The 20,285-nt window shown below is 39.3% G+C and overlaps 1 protein-coding gene and 1 long non-coding RNA gene across 2 annotated transcripts in view; both read right to left on the bottom strand.

Moving 5' to 3' along the window:
• Positions 1–8,422, bottom strand: part of ALDH9A1 (aldehyde dehydrogenase 9 family member A1) — a 47,947-nt gene extending 39,525 nt beyond the window's left edge. Inside the window, exons 1-2 of the mRNA XM_075182689.1 lie at positions 8,318–8,422; positions 5,078–5,263 (exon numbers count right to left, since the gene is read on the bottom strand). Coding sequence (XP_075038790.1) covers positions 5,078–5,255 — 178 coding nt within the window. The 5' untranslated portion in view covers positions 5,256–5,263; positions 8,318–8,422. The remainder of the gene's footprint in view (positions 1–5,077; positions 5,264–8,317) is intronic.
• A 6,325-nt stretch (positions 8,423–14,747) lies between these two features.
• Positions 14,748–19,228, bottom strand: LOC142099338 (uncharacterized). The gene is made up of 2 exons (XR_012678515.1): positions 15,803–19,228; positions 14,748–15,090 (listed from the first exon to the last, which is right to left on the bottom strand). It is a non-coding gene; the product is annotated as an uncharacterized LOC142099338 (long non-coding RNA).
• Positions 19,229–20,285: the final 1,057 nt, after the last annotated feature.

Raw genomic sequence — 20,285 nt, 5'->3', positions numbered from 1 at the left:
ACAAAAGGGAATGGAGGCAAAGTAAGCGCAGCTGGTTCCCAGCAACAGCCAGGGTGGCATAGGATCCACCCGGGCTGCTTTGCTACCTGCTCTCCTAATTTTATACAAAATTACTACTTTATATTTTGCCATTAAGTGACTTCATCAAACACTTTTTTCCCTCCCTTTTTTTCCCATCTCTTATTACAGTTATAGATCATACCATTGTCTCTCTTTTGTATGCCATTGTGAAACACATAAAAAACAAATTTAATTAAAAAAAAAAAAGACCTGGGCATAAAAATAGAATGTATGTTTAAGATTCACAGTAGACCACATTAATTTTCTACAGACAGAACAGTAGTTTCTCTTGTACCAAAGGACTAGCGACTTTCTCTAATCAAAACAGCTTCTGACTAGAGGAAAAAAACTGTTTCTATCTAAAACAGCCTTCAGGACTAAATGCTGAAATGCAGCCAGTCTGCAAAATACACAGGGTCAGTTCCACAGATTGCACAACCGTTATGGCATAAAACCAATTGTTCTGTAGAGTTTACATAACCAGAGCTGAATTTCTGTCTTTGTTACCAGCTTTGATTTCCTAGGTGGTAGTACTGCTTTAAGTTTACTAAGGAGAACTTCTCCTTTAATAGATACACTAGAGAAATACTCTGACCTAGTTTTTTTTTCTTTTACTCTATACGTCTGTGCAACTATATATCTCTGATGAAAATATATATTTTTTCTAATTTGAATTACTGAAGAATTCCTTATTGTAAGCAAATGTGTATTATGCAACAACTAAAAATGTTTAAGTCAAGTTTACTTAGATCCGCTCCCATTTCTACAGAAATGTCTTCAGTAATTACTATAAAGCCGAACACTTTTTGTCTTAAAATAAATAAAAAACATTTACTTTCTGGAGCGCCTTCAATATTAAAGCTGGACACAACACAAAAATTCAGCTCTGGTTATGTAAACTCTACAGAACAGTTGGTTTTGGGCCATAACCGTTGTGCAATCTGTGGAACTGACCCTGTGTATTGTGCACACTGTCTGAATTTCAGCATTTCGTGCTGAAGGCTGTTTTAGATAGAAACAATTTCTTCGCTAGTCAGAAACGGTTTTGATGGGAGACATCCTAAACAGTGACTACTTGGGTTGAAGAGCCATTACCATTCCAACCTTGTTTCCATCCACACTCCCTCCTGCCAGTGCATGCCACCTTAGCTCTAAACGGTTTAGCTCTTCCCACTCCTGCCTCTAAGACTTCTATTTTGTAGTATGGGCATGGAAGTGCGTTCTATAGGTAATCAGACCATCCAATAATCTCCAAACCTTTAAATGCTATAAAAACTTCTTATTCAAGATCTACCAGCCCTACTTCTAACTTACTCTTGCCTCCCCCCTTTCTCATGTTATTTCCAGCCTAGTTTTGTAACTGGCACAGTATATGTAAATGTATAAAACTAACTGACTCTTATAGAAGATCTGACTGAACACTAATACAAACAGAATTGGTTTGAGGGGTAGCGACACATACAACTGGTGTTTAATCGTGTATATATTGGACTTGCTATATATAAGCAGTTGCACTATTTATTTTTCATTGTCTATTCATTTCTCATAATTTTATCATCAAGAGATAACCAAGGCTATTGGGGCAGTTGATGTGTGCAATATCAACCTGCCACCTATATAATCATTGTGCGAGCGGAAATTCTATTATTGTTTGGGATAGTTTTTTGTTTTTTTTAAACTATGTGGAAGGTGAAACAACATTTTAAAATATTGTTAGGTATTTCTAGATTACTCATTGCGCGCCTTGTTGTTGTATATAATTATATTAAGTTTCACTTGTGGACTAGGATGTGCTTGACTCTCCTTTACCAACCTGGTTTAATTACACTGGAACGTCAGACTCTTATTACCCTCACTAAACCTTGAAGTGCTGGTTGGATGCTCCTCTATATCCCCTATCTCCTGGCTGACTTTGGGACCAGTGGACGGATGGTCTCTTTCACAAATTACTCCTTGATTAGTTGATTTCTGTTCTGGGCCTTTGTACAGGGTTGGTTCCTGCCTAAAGTTCCCACAGGGTTTACGTTTTCCCTTTTTGTATTGTTTCAGGTTGTTTTTTGCTAGGTACTAGGTATATCTAGTTGGGTATTGATGTACGGGGTGGGTTTAGGTTTTGCATACCACTGTTTATTTCCAGGCTTATTTTTCATGCAAATGCATTATTCAAATCTACTGTTATATGGGTGTTTTTTTGGTAGGTCTCAGTGGCCTGTCATTTACTGTAGTGGGTCTCACATTAGTCATAACGCGTTTGTTTGCTGTGCACTGGACCAGGTGTCTCAGGAGTGGGTATATTCTAGGATTGGCATGTTACTAATTCCATGTGTCTAAGGAAGGATGGCTGAGGGGGGGCTCAGTCTGTTAATGTAGTATTTGCAGGTCTTAGTGATAAGATTAAGCTGTCTAACACAGGTTAAGAAATGTAATCCCGATATAGCATGCCTGATAAAAAACATTTGGAAGGCAGTCGCACTCTTGCTCTTAAGCAGCCATGGGTGGGTTGGGCTTACCATTCCTCCCAGTGATCGAATTCTACAGAAGTGTCCATCCGAATTAAGAAAAGCTTATACACTTAATACTGGAGCAGGTGCAGATTGACCCATATGGTTAGTTTGTATTTCTTCATGCTATAAGTGATCTCACCCCTTGTTATTTTGGAGGTGTACTTCCCCCCACTCTATTTAGCAATGATAATCTCAGGAAGGCACCTGCCTTTGTAGCCCTCTCGCCCAGATACTCTGGTGCGATGTGTTGAAGATTTTAACAATGTTTATTGATACAGGACTTGATAGGTGGAGGAAATCTATACAAGATATCTGTTTAGAGGAATCTTTGATCAATCACCCCTATCCCTATGTGTTACCCTTAAGCCTATTACTGGAGCCAAAGTGTGGTCCTTTTTGGCTTACTCTAATGGGTATGGGCAGCGAGTGGAATGGGAAGAATATTTTGGGGATAACTTTCATACATTTATCACCCAATGATCTGCAACTTTGCAGGTAAAAAGATACCTAGGTAGGTATAAACTTGAATCAGTCCCTTTCCCTGATACCAAACTTAACAGCAATCACAGTACAGTGCAGGTGTCAAAATTAGCTCTACATATGAGACATTTTCCAGAATCAATGGAGGATGTCAGCATGTGATAATGCCCATCCAAATAGAGACACACCTACCGGACCTCTCCCCTGCACAACTCCCACACACTCACTGCGCCATGAAAATCTTAAAGAAACACCCCCCCCTCCCCAAGTACAGGATTTGAACTCCTGAAGGCAGCAACCACCTCACAGAACCTTTCACCCACAAGCGCAGGCGGTCCAGAACTTCACACTATGCCATAAAGCACCCAAATCCTAAAGCAAGCCACATCACTGATAAAAATAACCTTAATACACAGTTTTAATGTCGATTAAAAGTTAAATAAAAAATTTCAAATTTAACAAGAAAAAACAATTTTGCTTTATTTTTTTGTTTTGATGATCTTCCTCTTGGTATTTTTGTTAATCTTTTTTACATGCCTGGATTTCTTGTTTAATGCAATAGCCTTACAGTAACCAGATCTCAATCCAATCAAGCCACGGTGAGTCGTGACAGAACGAGCTTCTCAATGTACACATAGGGACAAAGAGAGAGAACACAAGAGGCACTCTAGTTCAAAGAGAGAGAACACAAGAGGCACTCTAGTTCCCAAAAAGATTATTGTAGTTAGAAAGTTTGCAACAATAGCAAATATTAATACTTAAATTTATTGATATCTTATTAAAAAGCAGCAAAATATAAAAATGAAAAGTGTAAGTGTTGTGTATTAAAATCACACGTATCCGACAGACGGCAAGAGAAGTCTCATATAATAATGATACACACACAAGGGAGAGTGTCCATCCTAAAGGGTTTGATTCTCACTTAAATCTCAAAATGAGGTCTGACTCTGTAAGGAGAAGGCTTTCTAAACATAGGGGTAAGTTGTAAGGATATCAGGGGCCTATTATAAAACCCTGGGAAGGTAGATTAATATTATCCCCTAAGGTCTCTAGCACATGCACAATGAAATAATATGTCTATTGTTATTAAAAAGATAGGTATCATAGGAGACAATCAATAGGTTATCAGCGTATCACCTATACATACACCATTGGTTCTGGGAAATCATATTATAGTAATGATATATATACCAATCACAATCCTCCCTAATATATAATATATATATATATATATATATATATATATATATATATATATATATATTATTTTTCGATTATGTGCTTATAAATAGAATAGAGACCCTGGGTATACCTACTAATATTGTAGGCAAATGATTTTTAATTGCACCAAATAGGTGGACATAGGAGTTGAATTTGGCCCCTAATATAAGTTTGCACTAATGATACATGCATAAAGAAACCAAAAGACAAAGGTGTCTTCCCCTATAGAAAATGTGGATATCGCCAACGAGTGCTGTCCATCCAGACTTCTCTAACTAATATCAAACAGACCAGGCCTGTCATACAGAGAAATATCTAGTAGTAATAGGAACAGATACCTTCCGCGCATATCTGTCCATACATAGCTCCCATCCCCGGCAAACGCCGGAGTTCGTTGCCGCTGTCGGGTACTAGCGATGTCACTGATGACGTCACTTCCCCTAACGTACGTTTCGCATTGAGCTTTCTCAATGTACAGACCCACCACCAGCCGCTATGCAAAAACTACAATGTACACTGGAGTTGATATTGGTCAGTATCCACACTTTCAAAATATTTAGGCCATGCCCCAACAAATTCAGGATGCTCTGTTGGCAAAAAAGAAGCAGCGCACTATCAAGCAGCATGCCTAATAAAATGGTCACTCCAAGTATAATAAAACTAAAAGTTTTAATGAAATTGCAATGTTTAATACACTTGAAATACTCAGTTTTCTCACATTCAAAAAATGTATTGAGAGGATAGGATCATTTTCATTTCACATTTAGAATTGGTGTGATACACGAACACAAAAACAGACCTACAGTGCTTACCTGTTGATGGTTCATATGCTTGTTCCTGTCCTACAGAGTCTACAGGCTGCACTCTGCTACCTCCACGGAAATTGAGAGGCATGGAGTTTTGGAAGGTCCCAGTGCTGATGGTACTCATGGTAAGTCGAAGTTTTGGGAGCAGACTGTTAACAAGAGTACGAGCTCCAAAGAGTTTCATTCAACGTCCTGAGGAATGCATAAAATTAACTTATAATGCATATCTGTTTCCACTTTCATAGCGATATAGACTGACTTGAGACAAACAATGTTTTCCATTGGTGTTTAATCAACAATCTGACATGTGACACTTCTAAGCATAATTACACCTGCTCTTGTACTCCATGAACAAATAAGTTTAAGATTTTAAAAAAATTGTATTTTAACCGAGATATAAACAAAATGTAATATTTCCTAATAAATCATAGTGAGGTTATTTTTATTTACAATGGCAACAAACCATTAGCATTGTTTAATTTGTGAGGTTACAAACATATATGTGCCAACTGGCACAAGTTGTAAAGTAGCCCTCCTCAAAGCTTACAATCCAAAAGACTAGTAACATACATGCACAACATGAACCTTTTATCAATACCAACAAAAGTGGATGCCAATTTTTCTCTGTATCAGTATTTTTTCTTTGTTTTTTTAATACACAGGCACAGAATTTGTTAAAGAATTTATACACAAACCAAGTGGAAAATAATCGTTTGATTTAGGAAGTTTCATGTTACTAAAAAATTGCATCCCTGCTCTATAGTTTACCTTCCAGGAATAACTAGCAAAGTTATTGGTGTTCTTTATTTTTAGGTCAATGTTTGCAATATGAAAACTATATTTTTATAGATAAATAAGTTCAGTTATAAGTGCATATTGTGAAAGCAAGCAAAATGTTGTGACACTGTAAAACACAAGCCATAATTTCCAAATTTTCCAGGGGCAGTGTCAGATTGTACATTTTTTAATCCTACAAACATCCCTGTTTTTCCAGAAATCCTGTTCAGCAGGATACCGTCCTCATTATCAGCTTTCAACCCTATAGCCTGACCTCCTTCCATATGTTGCAAAACACTCTGCTCATCATTGCAGTAACCAGTCCAAAATCGAATTGGTGGGGCGGGGCAGGTTGGTGATCTATAAATCCATTACAAGCTCAAATTGCTATCAATCTCTAAGACCCTTGTCCATTATACCATACAAAGTTTTGAAGTAAACTTTAATTGAGTAAGACTCTCCAAACCCCCCCCCCATTTACCACTTTAATAAACATTTTTTTCCCCCCTTCTTTCTTAATACGTTGTAGCCCAAATGGGCGGACCCCAAGAGTCACCCCTACACACAGATACTAGTACTGATGACCTTAATTGATCAAAGTCAATTTGCATTGATTTAGGAAACAATAGGTTAACTCCAGAAAGAGTAGCAAATTGCTATTGCTTCATGTTACCACTAGCAGACATGCTATTGCATAACACATGTATATTCATACTTTCCCAGAATAAGTCTCTTCGCTATGCAAAATATAATTAGTATCACAGATTCATGTTATCAGGGAGATAATTGCTTTGATAATTGCATTCTTTAAGTTATGGAAAGAACACATATTGGTTGTGTGATGTATACCAACCCACTTTTATTCACAAAATTAAATCCACTCTAGGAAACAATATGATTGGTCACCGCACACAAACATTTACAAAACCCCATGTAAAAGAACATTATTAATATCACCATTTATTTATATAGTGCCACTAACTTTGCAGCGCTGTACAGAGAACTCACTCACATCAGTCCCTGCCCCATTGGGGCTTACAGTCTAAATTCCCTAACATACACACACAGACTAGGGTCAATTTGTTAGCAGCCAATTAACCTACCAGTATGTTTTTGGAATGTGGGAGGAAACCGGAGCACACAGAGGAAACCCACGCAAACGCCTCACAGTTAAGGCTATGTCGGGAATTGAACTCATGACCCTAGTGCAGTGAAGCAGAAGTGCTAACCACTTAGCCTCCATGCTGCCCACGTACATGTTTTGGTTTAGCAAACTAATGTCAAACGTAATACATAGGATTACATATCTTTTCTGTAAGCACCAAATATGCTGCCATCATAATAAACTGGCATGACATACTGAAGCAATGCTACTCACAAAGCCATGCCAGCACAACATGGCATAGCATTACTTGCTATATACTGTAATCCTGTTTAGTGATAGGAAATAGTTCATTTTGGAGTTTGTTCAATATGATCTAGTTCACTTAGTTCATCACTGCTGAGAAAACACAATTGGAAAAATAGATCTAGTCTATTATACATACCATAATGTCTACTACTAGCTCATTGGATGAATTCTAGTCCTGTTAAAATGATCAGATATATTAAATATGTCTGATCTTTTGTAATATTTAAGGGCAATCACTTATACAACCAACTAGTAGTGACATATTGAGTCTGCAATGTTAATTAAATTGTCATTCTATTTTACTTCCATAATATGCATGCAAGAAAGAACCAAAATCAGAGTGTCACTTTTTTGCATTTAAAATACAGTAATAATAATAATAATAATAATAATAATAAAAAAAAAAAAAAAATTAAAAAAAAAAAAAAAAACTTACTTTGGTATATAGCATGCAGCACTGAGTACTGTGTCTTGAGTTGATAGGGAAGATATCTTGCGAGTTAAATTATCTAAATGTACTAGATGAACTAGAATAAGTAGATGAACTAGTGAACTAATATACTAGGAGAATGAATCATCACAATCTACAGTGGTTCAATCAGGTCCACACAGTGCATATGACTGAATACAGCAGTGCCACACATGGAAATTAGATGTACCGAGTCACAATGAGAAGTATGAGAGAGCCCATTGAGAGTATATCATATTACATGGGAGAGCTGTATAGCATTGTAGCTGTAGTAGCACCTAAACCCAGTAACATTTAGTACAGATGGAGTGTTGTGGCCAGTCCTGTAATTTCAGATGTTTCTTTCCTTTTAATTAGATTTGTATTTCATAGACTGTGTTGTGCTTTCTACTTTCCTTTTCCTCCCTTTTGTTTTGTTTCCTGCTGAACTAATTTTTGCCAGAGCTTTGAACTAAATGAGTTTGTTCATTTTGAACTGATCACTCATGAACTACCCCTCACTTATCCTGACTGTTACACTATTTCCTAAGAGATCACGTTCCTATAATATAGCAGTTAGGACACATAACCATACATTAATCCTACTTACCCTACTGTCAGTTGCTCCCGGATCTGCACTCTAAGCTTAGCTCCAGGCAGTTTTACATAAGAGCTCACCCCGCCTATTTTCTCCTCCCTCTAGGCTATCATGCAATAACAAGCTGCACCACTGCTCATTCTGCAAGCTGGAATGCACAGAGATAAACCAGTGTATTTTTCTCTGCTTTCTTTTTAGAGCTGCCATAGAAACTGTAGATGTGTTATTTTTAAGCTATTTCAAATAGGTTTCTGCGTGGAAATTACATTACATTCTAAATAAATTATTAATTCTTACACTCATGTTTTAGCATAGTTATCATAATTTTGTACTAACCCTGCTCATTAACCCTTTCTGTGATGCTTTATGATACTACATCAGTGGTTCTCAAACTTTCTCAGTTCTAGTCACAATTAGGGTCTCCATATTTTTTTCAAAGCACCCCTAATCCAAAATAATTACAGAGCAGTCATGTTTTATAAGTAGTTGGGTCAAAATAATGTAATAAGTAGGTCAGGAAAGAAATACTTATTAAGTTATTTGCAAAAATACACATAAATCCAAGAGAAAATAATATGTTTATATTTTTTTTTCAACTATATTTCTGTCAGAATAATAATATTTCTCAGAAAGAATAATTTACAGCACTCACTGGGGGTAAATCAATTGCCCACGTTGTTCTTTAGAACGCGGGATGCACATCATTACCGTTATTAAGGTAATTTTAACTAGGGGTGAGTGGGTTCGGATTTTTGAAATCCGAACACCCCCGAACAGTGCCGATCCGAGCCCGGATCCGAGCACTGTTCGGGGATTCCCGCCCGACGCAAAACTCAGAACGAGGCAAAACGTCATCATTCCGCCGTCGGATCTCGCGAGATCCGGTTTCATATTATTCCCCGCTTCCCGCCACCATCTTCACTCGGGCATTGGAGAGGGAAGAGAGTGTGTGTGTGGTGGTGTCCTCTGTCCTGCTCAGTCCAGTGGTGCTGTCCTGTGCTCTGTCCTGCTCAGTCCAGTGGTGGTGCTGCCATAATTCCAGTGGTGCTGTCCTGTGTTGTCCTGTGCTGCTTAAGTCCAGTCCAGTGGCACTGCCATATAAGTCCAGTCCAGTGGTGCTGTCCTGTGTCCAGTCCAGTGGTACAGCCATTTAAATCCAGTGGTGCTGTCCTGTGCTGCTTAAGTCCAGTCCAGTGGTACTGCCATATAAGTCCAGTCCAGTGGTACAGCCATATAAATCCAATGGTGCTGTCCTGTGCTGCAAAAGTCCAGTGGTGGAGTCCTGTACTGCATAAGTCCAGTGGTTCTGTCCTGTGCTGTTTAAGTCCAGTCCAGTGCTACTGCTGTATAAGTCCAGTGGTACTGCCGTATAAGTCCACTGATCCTGCCGTATAAGTCCAGTGGTACTGCTGTATAAGTCCACTGATCCTGCCGTATAAGTCCAGTGGTACAGCCGTATAACTCCAGTCCAGTGGTACTCTCCTGTGCCGCATATAATTTTTAAAGGCTTTGCCGAGTGTGTGTGGTTTAGGGGTACGCTCTCTTGTGATGCATATAATGGAGAACAAAAATTTGGAGGATAAAGTAGGGAAAGATCAAGAACCACTTCCTCCTAATGTTGAAGCTGCTGCCACTAGTCATGACATAGACGATTAAATGCCATCAACGTCGTCTGCCAAGGCCGATGCCCAATGTCATAGTAGAGGGCATGTAAAATCCAAAAAGCCAAAGTTCACTAAAATGATCAAAAAAAAGAAATTAAAATCATCTGAGGAGAAACGTAAACTTGCCAATGTGCCATTTACCACACGGAGTGGCAAGGAACGGCTTAGGCCCTGGCCCATGTTCATGACTAGTGGTTCAGCTTCACACAATGATCTAAGCCCTCCTCCCCCCCTCTAGAAAATTTAAGAGAGTTAAGCTGTCATCAAAAACACAGCAAATAACTCTGCCTTTTAAAGACATGGCATCACAAATCCCCAAGGAGAGTCCAAGGGTGTTGGTGGTTGCGATGCCTGACCTTCCCATCACTGTACGGGAAGAGGTGGCTCCTTCCACCATTTGTAGCACGCCCTCTGCATATGCTGGAAGGATCATCCACAGTGCAGTTACAGATTTTGATAATGAAGATGTCAATGTTGTACACCAGGAGGAGGATATTGATGTAGCTGTCGCTGAGGAGGAAGTTGACGAGGAGGATGCTGATGTGGTTTGCTTAAATGAGACACCAGGGGGGAAACAGTTGTTGTCCATGGGATGAAAAAGCCCATCGTCATGCCTGGGCAGAAGACCAATAAATCCACTTCTTCAGTCTGGAATTATTTCTATCCCAATCCGGACAACAAATGTATTGCCATATGTAGCTTATGTAAAGCTGCAATAAGCAGGGGTAAGGATCTTTGCCACCTAGGGACATCCTCCCTTATACGTCAGCTGAAGACCCTTCATAATTCTGTGTTTAGTTCAGGAACTGTGGCTAGGACCGTCAGCAGTCCAGGGACACCTAAATCCCTTGGTCCTGTTGTATCCACACCAGCAACACCCTCCTCGTCAATTTTCTCCTCGATCCGGATCGGAGGTAGTCCTGCAGGCCATGCCACCGGCATGACTGAGTCCTCTTAAATCCGGGATTCTTCTGGAGGATCCTGCAGCGCTACGCCTACTACTGCTGCTGATGCTGGGAGTCGTTCATCTTCCCAGAGGGGAAGTCATAAGACCGCTACGTCTTTCACTAAGCAATTGACCGTACAACAGTCGTTTGCCATGAGGACGAAGTACGACAGCAGTCATCCTATGGCAAAGCAGATAACTGCGGCCTTGACAGCTATGTTGGTGTTAGACGTGCGTCCGGTGTTCGCCATCAGTGGAGTGGGATTTAGACGGTTGATGGAGGTATTGTGTCCCCGGTACCAAATCCCGTCTAGATTCCACTTCACTAGGCAGGCGATACCCGGGATGTGTGAGGATGAGGAAGTACACACTGAAGGGGGTGAGGAATCAGAGGATGAGGATGAGGACGACATCTTGCCTCAGCAGAGCCAGTTTACTATGTACAGGGAGAGATGAATTGCTTTTTTGTGTGGGGGCCCAAACAACCAATCATTTCAGCCACAGTAGTTTGGTAGGCCCTGTCGCTGAAATGATTGGTTTGTTAAAGTGTGCATGTCCTTTTTCCACAACATAAGGGTGGGTGGGAGGGCCCAAGGACAATTCCATCTTGCACCTCTTTTTTTTCTTTGCCAGCTCGTTTTGTGGGGGTCCAAACAAACCAATCATTTCAACCACAGTTTTGTAGGCCCTGTCGCTGAAACGATTGGTTTGTTAAAGTGCGCATGTCCTATTTCCCCAACATAAGGGTGGGTGGGAGGGCCCAAGGACAATTCCACCTTGCACCTCTTTTTTTGGCATTATGTGCTCTTTGGGGCTGTGAAATCTAAAATTCTGACCCAAGTCAGCCTGTGGTGTCAAGTATATCTGGAAGCGCTTCAATCAGCTGGAGAGAATTGACACAGACCAAGTTCTGTATACAAGGAATATTCTCTAGTTTATTGATACAAAGATACAGGTTTTTATAGGCTACTGAATAAATGAATCCTACGTCATATGCACACAATAGTTTATACCACTAGTTTATGAGAAGCGCTACTGATTAACTTTCTCACGTATTCTTGAGGTGTTTACTTTTCTCCCCCTTCTAAGGACAGATGAGCCTATTATTTCTTATCTCAAGGGGAGTTGGAGATATGCTATGTGCAACACCATGGATACAGTTCCCATACTACCAGCTGGATATGAAGCTCATTATTGTTTTCATAACTGGTTACATTCTTCAGGTGTTCTCTATTAGTTCAACTTCAAGGCCATAGGCTCACATATTGCAAAACTGCAAGTTAACAGAAAAATGAATAATCTCTTCTAGCAAATAATATTTCTATACAAGTTACAATAAAATGGCTGAACAAAGGCCTTATGAGGCCTTAACAAAAAATCATATTTAACATTTCCCATCTTTTATTCAATTTTCGACCCTTTCTCCTCCTACCTACCTAATCCTATCTATAGAACCACATTCTTAATAAGCAGGTACTTATACACATGTAGGAGGCCACATGCATAGAGTTGGTCCCCTTAGGAATCTGTCAACTCATCCCCCACTAATAAGCCTGTGATCCTCCCTGTCCTAACTTGATTTATGAGGAGATGCATTTTGGCAAATGTCCATGTCTAGAAAAGATGGTTTCTTAAAAGATAGTTAATGAGTCTATAGTAGTTCTGCAGGCCTTGCATGTCCTTTGTTCAATCTTTAGTAGTTTCTTGTTGCAAACTCTGCAGTTCTTTGGCTTTGCTAGTCCAAATAATTCATGACACTCATAGTCTGGTCAGGTTTCAGAAGTAATTTCTGTGATCATCAGAGGTTCGGGATTTTCAGTGGTTCCCTTTTTGGAGAGACAACAATCAAGTGTCAGTAACTTCTTAATCAGCCATATATTTAGTTTCATTATCACCTATACGATCAACAGGATTGCTAAACCATTTGCTACTAATGCCAATATTTCCAATATCCAACATGAATCATTACTGACAACTTTACCAATGAGGTTATGCATCTGCACAAAGACATTTTCAGAGTTAACTCTACTATGAGTGCAAATTGTTGAGCACTCCTTCCCATATGTTTCTCACAGTGGCATAGGCAATATGTCACTTAACTGTCTGTTTCATACTGGGTTAGGGAGGCCTTAATCCCTACTTCAGTCACAATTATTCTGGCAAGACATATCAATACAATGAGACAGTCATTTCTATTTATCAGAACAAGACTCCCCTGATTTGAAGACTTTGCAGTGTTATGCGTGAATCCAGGTGTCTCTTTCCTGTACTTTCACTGCCATGGGAGTCGTCAACAGGACTTGATAAGGACCCTTGTATCTGGGTTCAAGACTTCTCCTGATGTGCTTTCTCACGACCACCCAGCCCCCCAGGGTGCAGTTTATGGGTACCTGTATCAAAATTAGGGTTTGCAATGGAGGAGAATATTTGACCATGTATTTCAGTTAGTTGTTTCTATAATAAGGCAACATAATTCAACAAATCACTATATACATGGTGTAGTTGCTATGGAAAATAACAGCCTGTTCTGTTTGCTGTGCCAAACAATATCTCATATGGTGTTAAACCTGTGTCTTTCCTAGCAGTATTTTTTACTGAGTGCAGGTAAACATGAGATCCATGGCAGACCTGTTTCAGCCATTATTTTCTGCATTTTCAATTTCAGTGTACCATTAAGGCGCTCCATACATCCTGAACTTTGGGATCTGTAGGGGGTGTGATAGTTTCTGGAATCCTTGCCCCGTAAAGTGTATCCCTCTGTCACTTACAATGACCTCTGGTACACCATATCATCAGATTACCTCATTCGCAATTTTCTTGGCTAATGCTTTAGCATTTGCTTTTCTATACAGCCATGTCTCCAGCCAGTGACTAAAGAAGTTGACACAGACAAGCACATTCTCAAAGCCCGAGCATTTGGGAAGTTATAAAGTCTATCTGTATCCTCTTATAGGGATATTATGTCTGGGGTGTGCTTTTCCATAGGACAGACTTACTCGGGTTACTTTGTGCACAGACTAGGCATTCTGCCACTAATGACTGTGCTGCTTGGGCGAACCCTGGTACTATCCATAAGCTGCTAGTGAGTACAACCATAGCATCTTTTCCCAGATGCACTTTCTCGTGTGCTATATTGGCCATAATGGGATAAACTACTTTTGGCAGACACAAACGCTGACCTTTACACCACTCCTTGCACTTCTAGTGCTCCATGTATTGCCCAAGTCTTTTTCTTATTTTCTGTTGCTTGTCTTTCCATAAGTTGGAGTGTGCTCTGGTCAAACAGGGGTCAGGGGGTCACCATGTAAATAGACTCCCCTTGGGGTACTGGGGCTATGGCGGCTTCTCGTGCGGCCTGGTCTATTTCACTTAGCTTCGGGGGTAGTATCTCTGTGTGTGTCTTCATCTTCATCACTGTTTGGAGGACAGCTGGAATGCAGTGAACAATGCCCTGGTATGTTCATCATATTGACTGGTTTGCTTGCTGAACCCATAAGGTCCCTACTTTTCCATACAGGGCCATAATCATGCGCAATTACAAATGCATAACTTGAATCAGTGTAAATATTTACTCTTTGTCCTTTTGCATATATGCATGCAAGTGTCAGGGCCTTTAGTTCAGCTTCTTGTGCTGACATGTGACTCGGTAGAGTCTGTTCAATCACTATTTCTGTGTGTGTGGTTACAGCACACCCTGTATACGGGACAGGATCTATGTGATAGTGTGAACCATCTACAAAAAGAGTGATGTCTGCATCTGGTAATGGTTTATCTTTAATGTGAGATAAAACCAGAGATTCTTGTTTCATTAGTTCTATGCAATCATGTTCAGAAAAATTTTGTTTGCATTTTTTTTTTTCCTTTCTTTCTGTTCAAGCTGGAATGGAATTCCCCCAAATCCCTAGGGTAACCCCAATATATACAGGTACTTCTCCCATCTTTTGAAACTTGCTGCAATAAGGCAGCAGGATTCAACATTGTGCACTGCTTAAGTGTAACGTTACTGGGAGTAAGCAGTGCTACTTCATTAGGATAGGCTTCAGTAAGGAGCATGTGGAATCCAAGGAAAAGGTTCTTGGTTTCTGAGTTCCACAAAGTTTACACTCATTAGATGGAGTGTACAGTACAACGGTTAAGACAGATGTGGTAACTTTAATTCTTCTGGAAGAGAAACACTTAGCTTAAATAACCTGTTAATAAGCCACATCATCAGTTCTATTAGTGTATATAATAATGTGTTGGGCCACAATACTCACAAACACATTCCTGCATTGGGTGTAAACCCCTGTAGTCATGGGTTGCTCTTTTCTTTATTTGGTTGGGTTAAACTTTCATATTAGAATTTTCTAATTATGTATAATGATCTATACATTACTATGGGCCTGAGTCTGGTTCTTCCAAACTTGGCTTTCCTTTCTAGTCTAGTACACATCTACAGCGCACAGCAAAGGAAAATAACGTGCAATCTATATTCCTCCTGCTAATATCAATGAACTCCCCTCTCTGGTCTCCCTTGGACCTTTAAAAAACTTAAAATACAGTTTACTCAGATTCCCCTTGTCTGAAGGTCTTAACATATATCTGTGAACATGAGAGGCTCTGGGGCCTCTTGTGCTTCCTTTTTTTTTTTTTGTCTTCTAATAAAAAAGGAAAGGGAGGAAGAAAATACACAGTGCGCTCGGCAAGTGTTATATGTCACTCATTTCACAATAGGAGGGAATGTCCTTTGTGCTGTATATCTTCATACTTAGTAAATCTGGCCGGTAACAAATGTTTTGCTTGTGCTTGGTTTCTGTCACAACGTACGATACCGTTAAGGTAACTGGGTGTCCTAGCACAATATCTATACTCTTTTCAAGCACTAAAGCAGAGTAGTATGCAAGTGACCTTAGCTTGCGACCATGTATTTGTGTCAGTACTCCTTGTACATGTGCACTGACTTCATAACAAAATAATGTGAAAGGCTTGTCATAATCTGGCAAAGCCAGTGCTGGCGCTGAAGTTATTTCAGCTTAAAATTGGTTAAACATTTGGTTCTGCTCAGAGGAGAGTATAAATGGCTTGCTATGATCCAGAAGTGCTAATGCAGGAGCACATACAATTGCTCTTAAAGTCTTAAATCTTTTTCATTTCTGTAAAAATATAGAATTCCCATCAATGCATTACCATACCCACAATAAAAAGAATTATTTACAGTATATGACAATTATAGCACAGTAAATAAGGGCAGTAAATGTCTTTACAAACACTGATTTACTCAAAACTGTAATGAGGATACAAATAAAAACCTTTTGCTTTCTGCACATACAGAAAAACCACCTAGTTCATGCATTTGCTATGCGAATAGCACATAAACTCTAATATCTCTTTCCAAAACAAGGTAATCATTACTCAGAAGAGTTTACGTTATTTAAATCCTTCATTAGTTTATACTTATGTTTGTTGTGGTGCAAAGATGGTGTATTGGAAGTTAAATCAATGCAATCTGGATTGCCTAATGGGTCTTTACAGCTGGAGACCTGTGAATAAAAAAACTTTTGCATAGAGATTAACATTTATTTACTAGGAATTACTGTAACTGTAACATGCGTGTATACTGTTATCAGGTAACCAGTGAACAGCTGCTAAAAGCTTAACTGTGACGCTATGCGTTCCATGCCTTGATTTCCTCAAAGGGGCAGTCCCTAATTTCACAAATAGAGAATGTCAAAGTGACGAGACCTGGGCGAGTGTTCAAAGCCACTCCTTTCTTATCATCTCTTAGTACAGCCCTTTTAAATGACACTAATTAAATTTCCGGGTTTAGAAACATTCAATCTGGAATCTTGGTTCCAAGTATTCAACCATTTTAAAAGCAGCACTGTCTCATAAATCAGAGTACTCTCGTTAGACACAATACATTGTGTCTGTAAATCATTCAACATTTTCTCAACAAAATCTCTCTCCCGTGACCAAATATTCACACATATTTCTAGATTCTGTGATTTTCGTGTTCAAAGTAAAAATATATTCACTTAAGTCTCGCTCACAGACGACATTTTATCTCGTAACATTTCTTTAAAGGCATAACAAACCCTCCTGATTTCTGAGAACATTCATCAGCGCCATTTTAACACAGATAAAAACAGCATGTAAGCTCACTCCCACAATTCTCAACTTCATTAAAGAGAAAGCTATATTTCTGAACTTCAGAAACAAAATTATTTTGTTCAAATACAGAAACGGCTTGTTGGATCCCAGCCAGCTTTGTTCTGACACTAGTACTTATAGTGATAATGTACATTATTTACAATCTTGTCCGTGCAATCGGACCAAACATTTTAAAACTTCTTTTGTATCTTTTTAAAAGCTTATCATTAAGCAATGAATGTACAACTTTTTCAACCTTGAAACATGTCTCTTGTAAAAAACGGACAAGACAGACAAACATTGTGTTTTAAAGTAAATCAAACATCTCCCTTATAGAGCACTAAGACAGAGAACAAACAATGTGAATTATCACGGATCTCTCTCACACGCAGTAAGACGGAGACAAAACTCACATACAGAGAAAGAAAACTTAACTGACATCTTCCAGCCTACTGCTGTGGAACTACAAGTCCCAGCATTACACTAAATACAAGTTAGCTTCAACATGTTATCATCAATCAGCACTCCGGACACATTTTTTCAATTTTACATACATTGTCAAAAAACAAAAAACAGTGTGCTTCTTATCTCAACACACTGAAATCATTTACACAGAATAAGGGAGGGGCACATTTCACTTATTCAGCTGCACAGGATCAAACATACATTTATAATATACAACCTACTTGATTCATTATTCAGCTTCCGATGCATTTAGCATATCCACATATATTTCGACTTTTCAGATCTCTTAACTTTCCTGTGCCACCTCAAACAATCTCTTGGGGTTTGATCTCAATACCCCTTTGTTCTTGTCACATTACCACTTGCAACACCTTTGTTTCTCCATCCACACATATCTTTGGCTATCCCCGCTTTCTTGAAAAATTCCCTGCAGACCTTCTACTCCCCCATTTCCTTTAGTCTTTGTGCATCATATCTATGAGGGAGCTGCTGTCATTTGTTTACTATCTATATTACTCGTATTGACAGTATTCTGTTGAGTCCAAATCGGGACTCTTATCTAGTTTCTGTGGGTTGTCCTTGCACTGGACGTCCCGTTCTGTGGACTCCTTGTACTGGATGTCCGTGCTAAATAGCTTCTTTGACAGTATCTGGGACGAAGGTCTTTTGGAAATCTCTCTTACACAATTTGGGCAGATTACAGAATCTCCCTTCTTTGATATACCTCTGGGGATGGTGTCTAAAATGTTCACTCAATGTTCAAAACAATAACTCTCTAAATCCCTCTATTCCATTACATGCTTCTTTGTTCAATGTCTTATGTGACTTTTATGCTTTATACATCATACATAGGTACAAACACATGCACTCAAAATTCAATCATCTTTCAAAAATCTAATCAACAATACAATTACAGTAAACAAATTGGGTTAATACTGTATTATATTAATCAGATGATACTTGAGACTCACAAATTCGCGTGTCAGGTGCCTCAGACAGACATGAGGTGACCCAGACTAGGAAGACCAACGAGTAGAAATCTACTGACCGCGGATGTTGGGGTTCAATGTGCTGGGAAACCTCCGTTGTCTGTCTTGTAGCCTGCTGGACAGCGAATCTCTGTGGCGACCTCCAAGTTGTTAAATCTAAAATTCTGACCCAAGTCAGCCTGTGGTGTCAAGTATATCTGGAAGCGCTTCAATCAGCTGGAGAGAATTGACACAGACCAAGTTCTGTATACAAGGAATATTCTCTAGTTTATTGATACAAAGATACAGGTTTTTATAGGCTACTGAATAAATGAATCCTACGTCATATGCACACAATAGTTTATACCACTAGTTTATGAGAAGCGCTACTGATTAACTTTCTCACGTATTCTTGAGGTGTTTACTTTTCTCCCCCTTCTAAGGACAGATGAGCCTATTATTTCTTATCTCAAGGGGAGTTGGAGATATGCTATGTGCAACACCATGGATACAGTTCCCATACTACCAGCTGGATATGAAGCTCATTATTGTTTTCATAACTGGTTACATTCTTCAGGTGTTCTCTATTAGTTCAACTTCAAGGCCATAGGCTCACATATTGCAAAACTGCAAGTTAACAGAAAAATGAATAATCTCTTCTAGCAAATAATATTTCTATACAAGTTACAATAAAATGGCTGAACAAAGGCCTTATGAGGCCTTAACAAAAAATCATATTTAACAGGGCCTAGTTTTTCAAACTGCCATCCTGTCTGCCACTGCAGTGCCACTCCTAGATGGGCCACGTGTTTGTGCCGCCAACTTGTGTCGCTTAGCTTAGTCATCCAGCTACCTCGGTGCAACCTTTTGGCCTAAAAACAATATTGTGAGGTGTTCAGAATAGACTGGAAATGAGTGGAAATGAATGTTATTGAGGTTAATAATAGCGTAGGAGTGGAAAAAAAAATAATCTGGATTTTAGCAGTTTTTATGCTTTTTAAAAAAAAAATCAGAACCCAAAACCTTGAGGGGGTGTTTTGGCAAAACCCATTAGAACCCAAAACCTGAAGGTAATCAGAACCCAAAACCCAAAACGCGAAAAGTGGCCGGTGCACATCCCTAATTTTAACGTGAATTTCTGCTCGCGGCCCAGGGAGCTGTGAGCAAAAATCAGCGTTGAAATTATTGTATTAACGGTAATGATGCGGATTGTTCTAAAGAACAACATGGCGAATTGATTTACCCCCATTAACAGGAATAAAATCAAATAAAATAAAAAACCATATGTACAAAATTACCATTTACTTGGCCTTCTTTCTTCTTTTTCTTCTGTCTTCTTCCTTCAGGCTCCTCTCTGCGCCGCTCCTGACGTAAAATGACTGACGTGATGACGTCACTCCCGACAGTCAGTGAGAAGGGAACAGGTAGGAGGATGCTGGGTCCTGAGCACCGCCATATTGGTAAGCATTTATTTTTTTTGACCAGTGGAAAAACAGCCCTGGCCGCGGCACCCGTGACAGCGCCGTGAACACTTTGGGAACCGTTGTATTACATGATTTGTAAAGAGCATATATGATGATAGTGGGAGAATGGCTGAGCTGCCATATAATGTGTCAGGAAGGGAAACGATTATCACCAAGAAAAATTGTTCCTCGTTTCTCATACTAATAGGGAAAGAGTTGCTATACTTTTTATCCCTCGTCACCTCATCACACACTTCATTATTGACTGGGTATTTCATATATTCAGTTATGTTCCAAATGACCCTTTATTATGGTGCAAATGGACATGACTACACATTTTTCTTA

The sequence above is a fragment of the Mixophyes fleayi genome, chromosome 8 (genome assembly GCF_038048845.1).
Source record: "Mixophyes fleayi isolate aMixFle1 chromosome 8, aMixFle1.hap1, whole genome shotgun sequence".
Classification (NCBI taxonomy): Eukaryota; Metazoa; Chordata; class Amphibia; order Anura; family Limnodynastidae; genus Mixophyes; species Mixophyes fleayi.
The sequence above is the reverse complement of the archived record's forward strand: the minus strand, read 5'-3'. Positions and strand labels throughout refer to the sequence as shown.